The following is a 14,300-nucleotide window of genomic DNA, read 5'->3' on the forward strand; positions in this document are numbered from 1 at the left end:
CTCGCGCGCAAGAGGTCCGTGGTTCGAACCCCGGTGCCGAGCAATTATCCACCGGATTAAAAAAAAAATCAGCGTGTTCGATGAAATTGCATAACCATGCCTGCTGTGCGGCCTGATCTCGGTGCCCACCGCTGACAATCCACTCCCTTACCAGAACAGGATTCGGCCACCCGGGTGTAGTAATTGGCCACAACATCCTATAAAAATACGCCAATTAACCCTCGGCTCTCAGTCCCCAGGTGCTGCGGAGCAACTGACCAAGACGGTGGTCAGACCTGTGAAACAGCAGAATCTCTAAGAATTTCTGGCTCCGGAAAAGCCGCCATTGGAAACTGGAGCTGGCAGCGTTTAACGCTACAGCCTTATCCGCGTCTAGCATTGCTGCTCGAGGAACTAGCGGGTGTTAAATGTGATGTCACGGGGCTTCGTCAGGTTAGCAGGACAGATGAGGCCTATACAGTGCTAAGGGACGGGCACGTATGCTTTCGTGGATTAGCAGACAGATGAGTACTAGGCGTGAGATTCCTAATCAATTAGGATATAGCTAGCAACATACAGGAATTCTATGGTATTTACGAGAGGGTGGTAGTTATCGTGATTAAGCCTTATAAGAGGTACAAACTGAAACAGGCCTACGGGCCTACATCCAGCCATGATGACCGGGTCGTCGAAAGCTTCTATGAAGACGATATCATTTAGAACACATTAGAAGAAGGTTAGTTTGAACATTAAGGTAATGTTTATGATACAATATATAATATTATATGGTAATTTTTTAACATTATAGTAAGTTTCGAGCACAGAGTATATATTGGCCCAATGTTAACATTTAAATTTAAGTTTTTTGATGCTACACAAAAAGTTATTTGTTAATTTTAATATTAAGACAACGTTCCAATGTAACAAATAACGTTACTGTAGCTCGCATAACAATTTTCTAACATCATTTTAATGTTCGGTGTTACCTCGGTTAGCACTTTTTCTCAAAGCCACTTTACAGACGGTTAGTTGATTAGCGTGCACTAATTAACTAATTTTAAGCACAAAAAAATATACCGCAGACTAGGCCACATGACCTTCAACAGCACTCAGTTGATTTCACGTCGCCTAGGACGCTGTCTCCTTTTTTTTTTTTACTCGATTACGTTTAGCTGGGACACCCGGTGTAGCGTGAGTAAACCCGATTGACAATGTATCGTTTATCTCGACTGCATAGCATTTTAAAGAACCGAATAGTTAAACAAACTTTTCACTTGAACAAAGCTTTGTGAAATTTTCCATCGGAGCCCCACTGCATCCAATGCGAATTCCTTTCATTTGAACTAATTCAGCACAATGGAACACGTTCGCATCAGTGTGCTGTTTTCAGGTCAGAATGCACCATTTCTGCAGACGTGCAGGAATCTGACCGAAACTTCGGATAAAGCTGTGCCTCTTGCAAATCCTGGCAGCGCTTCGAGATTCCACATTTGCTTTATTTTTGGTATGATTACGCAGCTGGCTTTTAGCTTCAGCAGTATAGCTGAACGCATATACTGTCTAGGACGATTGTCTCGCTTTCAGTCTGGGGAAGAAGTCGAGGAAAAAACTGGTTTTTAAGAAAATGGCACAAGTATTCCGGCAATAGCGGCATCAATGCGTCTCTTGAATTCAAAACCTTTTGCTACCCAGTAGGCGTTTTTTAGCAGAAAAAAAAAGTGACCAAAAGCGCGGACGAGCTCATGCAATTTAAGAAACGGGCAGAGGGGATTGAAAATTCAGAACGAAATTGCAGCACGTCATAGAAAGTTCCAAGAATACATGACAGGAGAATATTGTGAAATAAATGCCTCCATGAACCATGCTTCATGAAGGAATTCACGAATGCTTGAAATTTACTACGGTTCATCGAAATGGGTGGATGCGTTGGCGTGCTCATTTCAATTCAGCGAACTTTCACTCCTAAAATGGCACTTCACTGCAGTTACAAGTACTATTCTTTCTTATCTTCGTTGGCAACTTGGCTTGCAGAGTGACCCGCGATTGCCTCCTTTCTCTATGAGCGCACAGACCACGGCGTCCGCATTAAACACAGAATAGCTAGGTTTTTTTTTTCCTCTTTACATCGGCACACAATCACGAGTCAGTGTATTTTTTTCTGTCGCATGCAAGATTATAATTTACAGCGCTTTCAATACTGCAGACTCCAACGCTGCAACGCTGTGTCCTAACAAGCTGTAAATGACTCTTGCTCGTGTAGAAATGGTGCGTTATGTAGCCAAAATTGCTCAAATTAAGTTCCTATGCAGGGACTTTGGAAATTATTTGGAGTGAAAGGGGGGGGGGGACAAGTTTTGTAGGGTTTTTATGTCGCTTTTGTTAATTATTTTTCTTTTTTATTTCAGCATTTCATCAATTTTTACTCTATTTTTATTTATTTATACAAACATTCAGCTGCCACGGTGGCTTCCGTGGCTATTGCACTCGGCTGATGTCCCGAATGACGCGGGTTCGATCCCGGCCGCGGCGGTCGCATTTCGATCTTTATAACAGTAACTAAGAGTGTTTTATTAATGTAATTTGTTAAATTTTTGCGTGACTGCATTCTTGCTTATTCTTCGTTGTCATATTCATTGTTATATGCTTCAAAAATGGCTGGCAATTGCAGAAGTTATGACAGTCATCCTGATAAGCACTGTGCGCGCGGCCGTCCCACTGATACGCGCTGAGATATGCGCTATGCCTTCCTTTCCCTCGCCCAGTTCTCACATAAGTCATGTGACCGTTCTGGCTGCGTATATTTCACGACGGAACATTAAAAGGGGTCATTTCTTGATCACCATCACGAGCGTCTGTCTGACTGGTCTGACATGGTGTCAGAAGTTGGATGAAGGCCGGCTGCGATGAGGCACCGCAACAGCACCGCCAACAAGGGGATGACCAGAAGGTGCTGCAACAAGAGCAAGTCGTCCCGGTGACAGGCGACCAGCAACACTTCGGAATGGCGGGAATCAAGCCTCCGAGGCTCTTCGACTTCCAGAACGTCGCGGACTGGCCCGCCTGGATGGACGAATTTGACGACTACAGATTCGCCTCCGGACTACACGAGAGGACAGCCGAAGTTCAAGTAAGGACTCTTCTCTAAACAATGGGCAGAAAGTCGCGGGAGATTCTACGGTCAATAAATGTCAAAGATGAAGAAATGAAGGACCTCAGCTTCGTAAAGTCGAAGTTTCAGAGCTACTTTGTCTACACCAAGAATAGTCTACGAGAGTGTTCGCTTTAATCAACGCCGTCAGCAGCTGGGCGAAACAGTAGACCAGTTCGCAACCGAGCTAATCAGGCTAGCAGACAGATGCGAGTTCGAAGCCATGAAGGCCCGCCTAATTAGAGACAGGTTCGTAGTCAGTCTACGGGATGAGGCTTTATCGGAAGAACTACAAATAGATCCGAAGCTCACATTGAACACGACTTTGGCAAGAGCGCGTACGAGCGAAACAGTGAAGAAACAGCAAGCCGAGCTAAAAGGCAACGACTGTATCCCGGAAGCTTCTGTCGGCGCAGTAAAGTAGAGCAAAGCCGAGCTAAAGAGCACGTTTTCACACGGACAGAATAATGCTTATCGACAAAAGAGCTGCGGCTTCTGCGCTGGTCAGTTTCATCCGAGAAGCAGGTGCCCAGCGCGGCAGGTGCAGATTCTGCCGAAAGTTGGGTCAGTTCGAAAAAGCGTGCCGAAAAAATCGGGCAGACTGGAATGTCGACGGCATTGCCGAACCTGATAAATTTCTCGGCACGGTCGAGCAATCTCGGAACAGAGCGTCTGCGCACTTCGTCAGTGTCCTGATAAACGGCCACGAGGTTGGCATGAAAGTAAATACCGGAGCAGAAGTGACTGTCATAGGTGAAAAGTTTCCTTTCCTTCCACGTACGTTCCCTGGACCAAGCAGGCGATTTGATCGGGCCGAGCAATGCAAGCATCCGTACAATCGGAAAATTTGACGCTGAAGTAGTTTGGGAAGAAAACCGTTCGCAGCAAACTATTTACGTCGTGCATAGTACGCTTTCTAGATGAATTGCTGACGACATAGTAAGCAGGTATCCTAAGGTATTCCAAGGAACAGGGTCTATATCTGGGGAGCATACGATTCGCCTTGTGCCGGATGCAATCCCGTACGCTGTGTATACGCCTCGGCGGATTCCTATACCCATGAGAGAAAGGGTCAAGGAAGACGTGGACAGGCTAGAACGAGAAGGTATGATAAAGGTGGAAGATCCGACGGAATGGTGCGCGCCTATTGTCCCCGTAATGAAGCCGTCTGGAGCAGTAAGAATCTGCGTTGACTTAACACAACTGAACCAGTTTGTAAGACGGGAGCGCCATCAGCTGCCAACGGTGGAGCAAGTCATGGGGAGCTTTCAGGAAGCTAAAGTCTTCTCTAAACTGGACGCGAATTCCGGATTCTACCAAATACGGCTTTCCGAAGAGTGTCAAAAGTTGACAACTTTCATTACGCCGTATGGGTGGTACTGCTACTGCAGGTTACCGTTCGGTATCGCATCCGCACCTGAAATTTTCCAAAGAAAGTTCTCGCAAGTCCTAGAAGGCCTAGACGGCGTGCTGAACTACATGGACCACATTTTGGTGTACAGCAAGAACAAAGCGGAACACGACAGCCGCCTTCGTGAATTGCCCAACCGGCTATAGTCCAGCGCAACTGCTAATGAGCCGTCTCTTGCGCTCAAGAGTGCCATGCATGCTATCCGCGCTAAAGCCTCGAGTAGTCGGTGCTTCTTGGAGAAAGCAAGACGAAAAGTACCGACAGAAACAAAAGCTGTATTTCGACAGATGTCATGCTGCTGTACATCTTCCCAGTTTGTCTGCAGGTAGCCAGGTGTGGCTGCGAGACAGGTGCGTCCGATGCAAAGTCCTTCGTCCGTCTTCGACACCAAGGTCCTAGCTACTGGGTCCAGACTGAAGGGGGAGCCATACGCCGAAACAGACGTATCTGGCGCTCCTCCCGGACGAAGAAACCAGCCCCGCACAGGCCGACCAGGGTCAACAAAGCAGCCAGCTTACAGAAACAAGCACCAACGACGTGAGCACACGAAATGCTTCTGATTCGCTTGGCAACACCATCGTACCGGAGCAGTCAACCAACAACGCCCAAGCGAACGTACCTGAAAATGGAACTTCAACACCAGTGCAAAGAACGACGCGATATGGGCGCATCGTCCGAACACCGAAAAGACTCTGTATCAATGACTGAATGTTGAAGTGTATTTTGTGCTTCTTTGTGGGCGAACACAGTGCTTGTAAAACAGGGGAAGATGTGACAGTCATCCTGATAAGCACTGTGCGCGCGGCCGTCCCACTGATACGTGCTGAGATATGCGCTATGCCTTCCTTTCCCGCACCCAATTCTCACATAAGTCATGTGACCGTTCTGGCTGTATATATTTCACGACGGAACATTAAAAGGGGTCATTTCTTGGTAACCATCACGAGCGTCTGTCTGACTGGTCTGACAGAAGTTCAGCAACCATGCGCAAACCGCGCAAATGACAAAATGGGCTCGAAAGCTGAGAAAAGTCATTTATTTCTTGCTGCATTCGCTCCCGTAATGAAGTAAATATGAGCTCATACATCCATACAAGTTGGCAATAAGAAGACGTAAGCACTATAGGTACAAAAATATTTTCACGGCTTGATGAGCCTCGTGGCTGGTATGATAAAAAGGCTTTGAGCAAGAAAGGCTGTCAAATGAGGCCGAAAGTTGTTCTTTGTGCGGTTCCTGTACACCAACTCTTTCATATGTAATGGCAGCAAATTGCAGGTCCCCACTTCTCCTTTTGTAGACGTGCAGAAAAAGGTGCGTCAAACAAGTTTTTATTCGCCTCAGGGCACCAAAAGAGCGCTCTCCTGAAGCAGCTGCCGCGGTTACAGATAAAACAGTTGCAGGTACCGGGCAACCTTGTTCCATCATTTCACACATGTCTGCAGACTTCCCCTAATATGCGTTCACTTGCGGGCGGACCCATCACGCAGGAGTGTTGGCGAAAGTACGGGTTGCGCTCGAAGTCTACTGAGGTCGAAATCTACAGCGTTGCTCCTAAAAGCTCGTGTAAGGCGTTCGTCGTGAAGTTTCGACCTCCAATAGCGTCAGTCAGAGCATTCGAGGCAGTATTTCTTTCGCTGACGCAACGAAAAAGCTTTAAAGCTGGCTGAGGTCCCAACTTGCATAGTCACACTATGCTTTGCATTTATAACGTCACAGAACTTAAGCGCCTGTTAGAAATCTCATTTCAGCGTTAGCGACGAGGGGCCGACGACCCCACCCCTGTTCCGGAGTCCCTTTATGGCATTTTATAAACGTTCGGCAGTTGCTGCAATATCTTCACAAATTTAAAGTTGGCGCCAAATAACCGCTACTGCACCAAGGGACAGCACTTCGAAAAACGTAACATTGCTTCGAAGAGCCTGCGTCTTTTAGAGACATCAGGTAAAGCAATTTTGTTGAGAAAGCCAACGCAGGTGTATTGTCTTTGTTAATTTAAAAATAAATCTTCTCTTTTAGCAAAGAAAGTTACTGCAGACAGAAGCCAATCCAATCTGTTCTGATAAGTAACTTGTTGAGCCAGTTGCGCTTGTGCTTGTTTACTGTTGATAGATACTATCGAGAGTGGCCGCATGCTTGTTTGGTGGGATCTGCTAGATGTGCAAAGCTTTGATGATGACTCTTAAGCCATAGAACCTGTGCTGAAAGCATGCGGTCGACGCACAGCACAAACCGTTTTGTGGTTCGCCTCGAACACCTGAGGTAGTGCCTGAGCTGCGGCGGACTCAACGCTGGAAATGGGTGCCAGACTGGTAGGTTGAGTAACAATATGTTTTACTTGTGCGTCTCTGATAGCCGCTAAATTACTTCTAATATTGATTAAGTGAATAGTGTGAGGGAACATGGTTTGGTTTCTGCTACTTTAGGGCGAACATTGCGGAAGTAGAACAGGTGTGCGCAGACGCTCTGTTACAGTTACCCTTTCTTAGATGTCGCGAGTGGCCGCAATCTTGCCGCTTTGATCGCGGTCTGCTGCTATCTAACAGACTGCGCTTTGGCACCAAATCGAAAATTCGCTGCTGATCGACGATCGGCACCATTGTGCATGTAAAGCTGTAACCACATCTTATTTCTTCCAGTGACTTGCGAAGTGTTTTCAGTGCGTAGGTGGAGGTCTAACGTACGAGATTCTTGTTCCCGATAAGACTGCGCTGGCGATTTAAAAACAAACATGTTTATCGCACTTTACATAACCTGTCGTATGTGTACAGGAATTGATGTAGTCCTGGTTCTTCAGTGCTGTACACCGACCGCAGGACACTACGCATAATATACTGCTCTCTATCATAAGATGTTTCGCGCGATGTCAAGTCTCTAACGGTTAGCCACCAACACAGACTTGTTAACGGATAATGCTGCGGCTTGTAATCTTGTTTGATGGACTGTATTTCAGATACTTTTCATAGTTTGCATGGCATACTGTTTTCTTTTCTGTGTTCCGCATTGTGAAAACCGCATAAGGGCAGGCGGTGGTTGGAAAACAGGAGCCTTATAATTTGATCAGCCTCAGATGTGAGTGATGGATACGAAGCACCTGTAGCGAATTTTCGAATGAAGCTTGTCGCAGTATCATCACACGTGTGCGTTGACTTTTTTTTCATCCATGATCGGCGTCTAATTTAGAGCCACAGCTGTGCAGCTGAACATATTCTCCCTTTACATTTTGACCTTTTTGGTTATGCTGTAAGTGACATAATTGTGATTTTCAATATGGGAGTCAATGATGTAGCCATTGCAGTCTCGTTGCTAGAGCGGTAGCCAGCGAAGCGCATTAGCTGTGCCTATTTCAAGGAATCAGCCAGAGCTGATGTGGCTTAGTTGTGTCAGATGCGCAATGCATCGTAGAAGATTTACCTCAGCCGTGCTGTTCGCCTGCAGTGCCAGGTTGTTTATACTCAGCGTAAGCTCTCCACTGTTTCATTCATTTGCCTGTAATTTGAATTCTTACAGCATTGCCAGAGAAACACACCCAGAGGGAAAGCTTGTGTGGGAATAGTGCAGATTTTTGAGACCAAGAAGTGACAACCTTGTTTTTTACCTTGTATTTGATGCTAGCCTGCTTGCTGGTTGTTTCAGAACCTGTACTGTTTTGTATGTTCCAGTGGTCGTTGCTAAGCGCCTACTGGTTGGTGGGTGGCTTGCTGCTCGCGCAGCTGTCCGAAGGTCTGTGGCGCCGTGGAGAGCCACCACACAACCGGCAGCAGAGATTAAAGACACTGCTGCGCATGCCCGGTGTGCAGCCTACTCAGGTGAATTTTGCCTTCTTTCAGAGCTTTCGATGTCTAGATGTTTTATGCCATGTCGATTCTACTAAGTTGTTATCATTGCGTTACTCCAGAGCTGAAATCATGTTTGACGCCTTTGTTTGCTTGTAGTTAAAGCTCTCTAAGCTAGCATGGCCTCATTAGAGTTGTGTGTACCATTCTCTACAGATCAGGCATTGCTCTTTTCTTTTTTTTTCACTTTTTCTAAAACCTGTCAAATTTTTGCTCATGTCTTTGAAACTCTCCAAAGAAGCAGCAGCCTCCTTGCTTTTGCTATAAATGTCATTTATGTAGTCAGTTTCCTTCATTCTTTCCAAAAATTACATGAGGGTGTACAGAAGGTTCCAGAGCTTGCCACATAAAGTTTGCTTTTTGGTGACTATCTTTATAATTTATTTTATAATTTACTGCAGCTATTCTGAAGAAAAAGAGACTTGCTTTATTCTTAAAAGCACCTGCGTTAGGGCTGGTTCTCACCTCTGACGATGTGGCTTAAACATGCCAGAAATTTCCAGCTACCTCGCTAGTAGATGAATGTTTTGATGTTTTGTTTATTTGCTTGGTTACTTGAAGGGGATCGTAGCTATTGAAATGCACTTTAGTGTGCTTTGCTACTCAGAGTGCGTTTTTCAGTCCAGTTCTTAACAGATATTCCCTCTGAGACTCTTGCGTATGATGGTCTCAGATGCTAGGTGCCTATAAATCTACCATAACTACCTTTTGTTCCAGCAGGTAGTATATTCCCATCTCTGTTACCAGCTACTGAGTCCAATCATCCTCCTAATTAAAATTAGCCTGTATGCTTGCACAGATACTTGGCTACTTGCTGTTTGCTGCTAGACTAATGGTATTAGTATTCTCATTCCTCGATTGTTTGGTCGTACTTAACTCCAGCCTTTTATTGCAGCCGGATGATTACTACTGTACAGCATATAACTTAAGTTATGAAGAAGCCTACATAGGTGAGATAAGCTGCTTTCGTGTGCAAATTTTTTTTTTGCCATTGCTTCAATTAGAACTGTGTGCAACTTATTTGCTTTTTGGTCACTATTGTTGCAGTGAGCTTTAGGCCAAAGCCAGATCATAGCACAGCAAGTCACATGCTGCTTATCGGCTGCGGGAACGTCTTCAAGAAGGACCATCTTCACCCAGGCTCTTGGTCAGTGTTTCTGGCATTCATTTCCAGTGAACTGGATACATTTTTTTTATGCATGCAAAAAGAAGTTAGTTAGCCATTTCTAGGCTTTGTCTGCAAGTATGGAGGTAGCATCATTCTGAGCACCTGTTCTCGTGGTATATTATTTCAGAATTTCTGTGCACGAGCATGTGTGCATTTTGCACTCTTCAAAGCACTGCCACTGTAGAGGTAAAATGCACCCATACTCTAGCGCTCAGCAACAGAACAGATTAACCACTGCACAACTGTAGCGGTATTATACACCTCTGCTATTGGTAAACATTGCACAGATGCAAGGAGCAGACCACTGTTTTTTTTTAATAGTTGCCATTTGTTCGAGGTTTTAATTGCATGTCACCGACCAATAAGCACATTGTCTTTTGCTAAGTTATTAAGCAAGTAAGAATGTTATTCAACATTCTTTCTTCGATTTTTACTTATAAAGGAACTGCGACCGCAATGCTGTGTGCGACAACTTAACAGTCCTCTATGGCTGGGCCCGTAATGCAGCTAGCACACAGCTGCCAGAAGGTAAGCGTATTTTTCACTTACTGGTGCTTCACATTGGGGGTGGGGGTATTGTAGCACATTGCTTTAAGGAATCAAAAGCACCGCAGTGGAAGTCTCCAGAAAAGTTTTGGCGGTTCGGAATTCTTCACACTGCATGAAACTATGTGTACTTGGCATTGCAAAACTTTGTTCTCATCTAAATGGGGCCATTAAGATAAAGGATCGCATTTGTGATCTTGTGCCAGAACAAAAAATGGTTTAACTGCACATGACTGGATAGAAGATGAATGTTGTGGTGCGAACTGCAGTTGCTGGAGGGCACATTGACTGCTGTGGTGCTTCTTACCCTTGAATTGTTAGTTCATTCAATGTATTAAGAAACTTGATTTGTGCTATTTTGAGCAGTAGTGAAAAATTCTATTACTTCATTTTTCAGGTCTTTTATTAGACTGCCGTAACTTTGTAGAAATTTTTCTGTGGTGCACTTACAGCTAACTGTTAAACCAGAAGAGCATGGAAATGTTTTTATTTCTTTTCGTTCAGCTTTACTTTAGGTTAGCAGTTTTTGCTAGTTTCAATGTGTACCATTATGTTAACATTATGTTATGTTATGTTATGTTATGTTATGTTATGTTATGTTATGTTATGTTATGTTATGTTAACTTCATTCTTGTAGTACTATAGCCTGATGTAACTCAAGAACGGAGCGGCAAATCCAGTGGCGTCAACTGATACTCATGACGTCACACCTTATCCCCTTAGCCCTGCTAAAGTCGCATCTTAGGGTATGGTAGATGAAAGGGATTAACCACAGTCTAATCAGATTAACCACTGCGTCATGAAATTCGATCAACACCATTGGCAGCAGGGGCTTCTTTGAGAGACATCTGCTGCTTTGTTCTTGAGTTGTGTTCAAGTATAGCTTTAAAGTTGGCTTGGTGCGTATTGACCGTGACGTTGACTTCTGTTGAGCTGGCCTACTCAAGACATGTAAAATAAAAGGACACATTTAAAACCTGGAGCGGATGAAACCTTATTTACTTAAAAAGTCCTGTGAAGATGATGGTCTGTATTGGCACTCAAAAGGAAGCACTGTGTTAGTGATCTTGCTATGCAGACATGCACTGTAAAGCCTAACCAGCATCTTTTTGTGTACAGAACTTGTTTGTGACGTGAAGTACCACTACCACTCACAACCGGTGGTAGCTGCCGGATGTTGTCCTCATCCGTTGGTTCGCTAGAACTGTGTAAAGTTATAGATTTTAGAGCTTTCATTTGGCTGCAAGAGTAGAGTTCACAATGTTTTTTGTAGGTAAAACTGATGCAAGTCCCATTAAAGCTCACCTGCTGGCCAATAATTAGTCAGTGATATGACGGTCAAAGTACTGGTTTATTAACTGGCCATATTCCATATTTAGGGTTATTCGTTTTCGGGTTTTATATTTTTTCAAATTCGGGGGGTAAAAATCGGGCATTATTTTTCGGCTTGATAATAGGGGAGAAATCGGGTTTTTTGTGGAAAATCTCCGAAATTCGGGTTTTATCGGGTTAAATTTGCAAACTAATAATTTATTGCATTTGCTCTAGCCGGTGGGTAACAATTAGGGCTATATTTTGGGCTGCTTTCAAGGAAGTATTGCAAATTTGGCCTTTCTTTGGTAATTAAAAATTACTCGCAGTGAGAGGCAACGGTCAGTTTTGAGAAAAGAAACATTTTATTCACGAGGGCTGGTCATCGACGTTCTACAAGTCCTTATTAACATACATAATCATCTGCATGCGCAACATCTCGGTTTGCATCCCAGACCTGTCTGGTCTCTGCAGGTACCTTAGCTGAGAGAATGTTCGCTCAACGTCACAGCTGCCATTAGCTAGGCACAACAATGACAACGCTGCATTTGCTAGCCTTGGGTAACGCACAGTTGCGTCGTTCCAATAGTCCATCACTTCAACACGTTCATTTATGGGGCTTGCTTCCAGCAAGTAGGGGTTAAACTCCTCGCGAAGCGAGCCTACATCATCCATCACGGAAATAAAGAGAGGTCGGTAGTCATCAAACGACTGAGTCAGCAGCTGCTTCTGGAACCGATCGAGTACAGCTCCCAGTTTCCACAATGTCAACTGGTTTTCTTCTTTGTCTGAGACTAGAGGCACAACAATTCCGTGGGCACAATTGTTTCAGAAAACGGGAAAAATCGGGTTTTACCCGATATTTTAGGAACACGTTCGGGGTGCAAAAATCGGGTAAAATCGGGTTTGACCCGAAAACGAACAGCCCTATCCATATTGTGTACAAAGACCTTCACAACTTCAGCCTCTAATTTGCTAATATGGGGCGTAATTACCCCTAACACTTTATAGCGTTATCGAGACAGCCTGCACGGTCTGTTTGATTCACCTCATCAACTCCTCCCACCAGGGGGGGGGGGGGGGGGGGGGGGGGGAGGACCGAGTTGAAACTTTGCCTGTGACTACAGGAAACACCATGTAAAAGAAAGCTTGGTTACTGTTGTTAGATGGCTGATTGTGCTGGTTATCTACCCATCAGTGATCCTGTCTATCGTTTGTTTCCTAACACTTAGTATCTGAAGTTCAGTGAGCATTTGCAGCATTAGCACATGTTTGGCTTATAAACAAAAATTGGAAGAAAAGGTTAATTGACTATTATTGAAGATGGACATTACACAGTGCACGCTGAAAACATTAGCTTGTTACTCGATAGCAAAGCAATGTTATGTGCCCATTACAGTACCAAGGCAAACAATAAAAATTCAGCCGCCGCGGTGGCTCAGTGGCTATGGTGCTCGGCTGCTGACCCGAAAGACGTGGGTTCGATCCCGGCCGCGGCGGTTGAATTTCTTTGGAGAAATTCTAGAGGCCCGTGTACTGTGCGATGTCAGTGCACATTAAAGAACCCCAGGTGGTCGAAATTTCCGGAGCCCTCCACTACGGCGTCTCTCATAGCCTCAGTCGCTTTGGGACGTTAAACCCCATAAACCAAACCAACTTTGTTGACCTAAAGTGCGGTGAGGCGGAAGCCTTAGGCGCGGGGTTGCTGCTTGTGTCACTGATGTGTGGTTAAGATGTTAAGCTTCGCCTCTGAGTGGAACGCGACAGCGTCTTGCAATGCTGCCAGGGAGTCCACAGAACGCCATCGCCCGTTCGGCTGTACACCTTGCTTGTCGGTAAATTGGTTTTTGAGGAAAGGAAATGCATCTGTCTCGCGTGGACACCTGAACTGAACCTTGCCATAAGGGAAGGGTGGAAGATGGGAGGGTGGAAGATGGGAGTGAATGAAAAAACCATATTCACTAGATGTGCCTTTGTTCATTCTAAACTATCGAGCTGGCATGGGGGAGTGGTTGCGTGCTTGTCTCGCACTCTGGAGACCCAGGTTCGATTCCCCACCTCGACCAATTTCCTACTCGATTTTATTTATTTATCTGGTCTGACTAGAAAGGTTAATTAGGGTAATTGGTTAATTAACTAATTAAGTAAACTCAGACACTCCAGGTAAATTGGTTGCATGATTTAACTAAACTCAGACGCTCCGAGTAAATTGATTGCATGGTTACTGGCCAAAGTACGATTGGCCCCGTTTGAAATTCGCGCACTGTGACGTCACGACCATTTCGACCAATTGAAAAGCGTGACATTTCTGTCGACAACTTCTGCTTACAACGATGAGGCCATCAGGTTCTTTATCTTCCTCGCACCAGAGGTGCCCCGCCAGAGACGGTTGGTTTAACTCTCAAGACTGAAGCTTGATCTTCGCACCAGGGGTGCCCCGTCAGAGACGGTCTCTCGATGAATAGAGATGCAGGGATAAAGGGAAAACTTATGTACAGTTTATGTACAGCAATTTACAATAGATACAAGTTCAGGCACTAGAGACAAATTAAAGAGCAAAAAGATGCAAAACAACAAAAAGGGTGGAACTGGCTAACACTAGGGGAGGCCCCTACTCGGCGTAGCCGAAGATGCGTAGCACCTCACCTTAGCGCAGAACCCTGCTTCCGGCTCCGGGGTTCGGTTTTAAAGACCTAAAGGCCCAGCCCACATTTCGTAGCAACCAATCATGTTACACTCCTCACATGATTGGTTTACCGAGAGCATGGCCAGCCCTCCAGCTTCCGTAGGGCAAAACGCCCTTTCCATTGCAAATAAAAGTGAAAAACAGACACACTTTTGCGCCAGCACTTGCGCGAAACGGTACCGCGGGGCGGGGGACACCCGTAGTTCCCGGCGCGTTTG

The 14,300-nt window shown here is 45.1% G+C and overlaps 1 protein-coding gene and 1 long non-coding RNA gene across 3 annotated transcripts in view; both read left to right on the forward strand.

Moving 5' to 3' along the window:
• The first annotated feature begins 2,826 nt into the window (after window positions 1–2,826).
• LOC149342787 (uncharacterized) lies at window positions 2,827–5,408 on the forward strand. The gene is made up of 2 exons (XR_016282685.1): window positions 2,827–3,106; window positions 4,853–5,408. It is a non-coding gene; the product is annotated as an uncharacterized LOC149342787 (long non-coding RNA).
• A 1,196-nt stretch (window positions 5,409–6,604) lies between these two features.
• Window positions 6,605–14,300, forward strand: part of LOC149342788 (peptidyl-glycine alpha-amidating monooxygenase B-like) — a 47,265-nt gene continuing 39,569 nt past the window's right edge. For both annotated transcript variants that reach the window (XM_089545246.1, XM_089545247.1), the window contains exons 1-5: window positions 6,605–6,847; window positions 8,198–8,344; window positions 9,267–9,321; window positions 9,419–9,518; window positions 9,982–10,067. In XM_089545246.1, coding sequence (XP_089401372.1) covers window positions 6,833–6,847; window positions 8,198–8,344; window positions 9,267–9,321; window positions 9,419–9,518; window positions 9,982–10,067 — 403 coding nt within the window. In that variant the 5' untranslated portion in view covers window positions 6,605–6,832. The remainder of the gene's footprint in view (window positions 6,848–8,197; window positions 8,345–9,266; window positions 9,322–9,418; window positions 9,519–9,981; window positions 10,068–14,300) is intronic.

The sequence above is a fragment of the Amblyomma mixtum genome, chromosome 5, assembly GCF_055824585.1.
Source record: "Amblyomma mixtum isolate Tamu chromosome 5, ASM5582458v1, whole genome shotgun sequence".
In the NCBI taxonomy this organism is placed as follows: Eukaryota; Metazoa; Arthropoda; class Arachnida; order Ixodida; family Ixodidae; genus Amblyomma; species Amblyomma mixtum.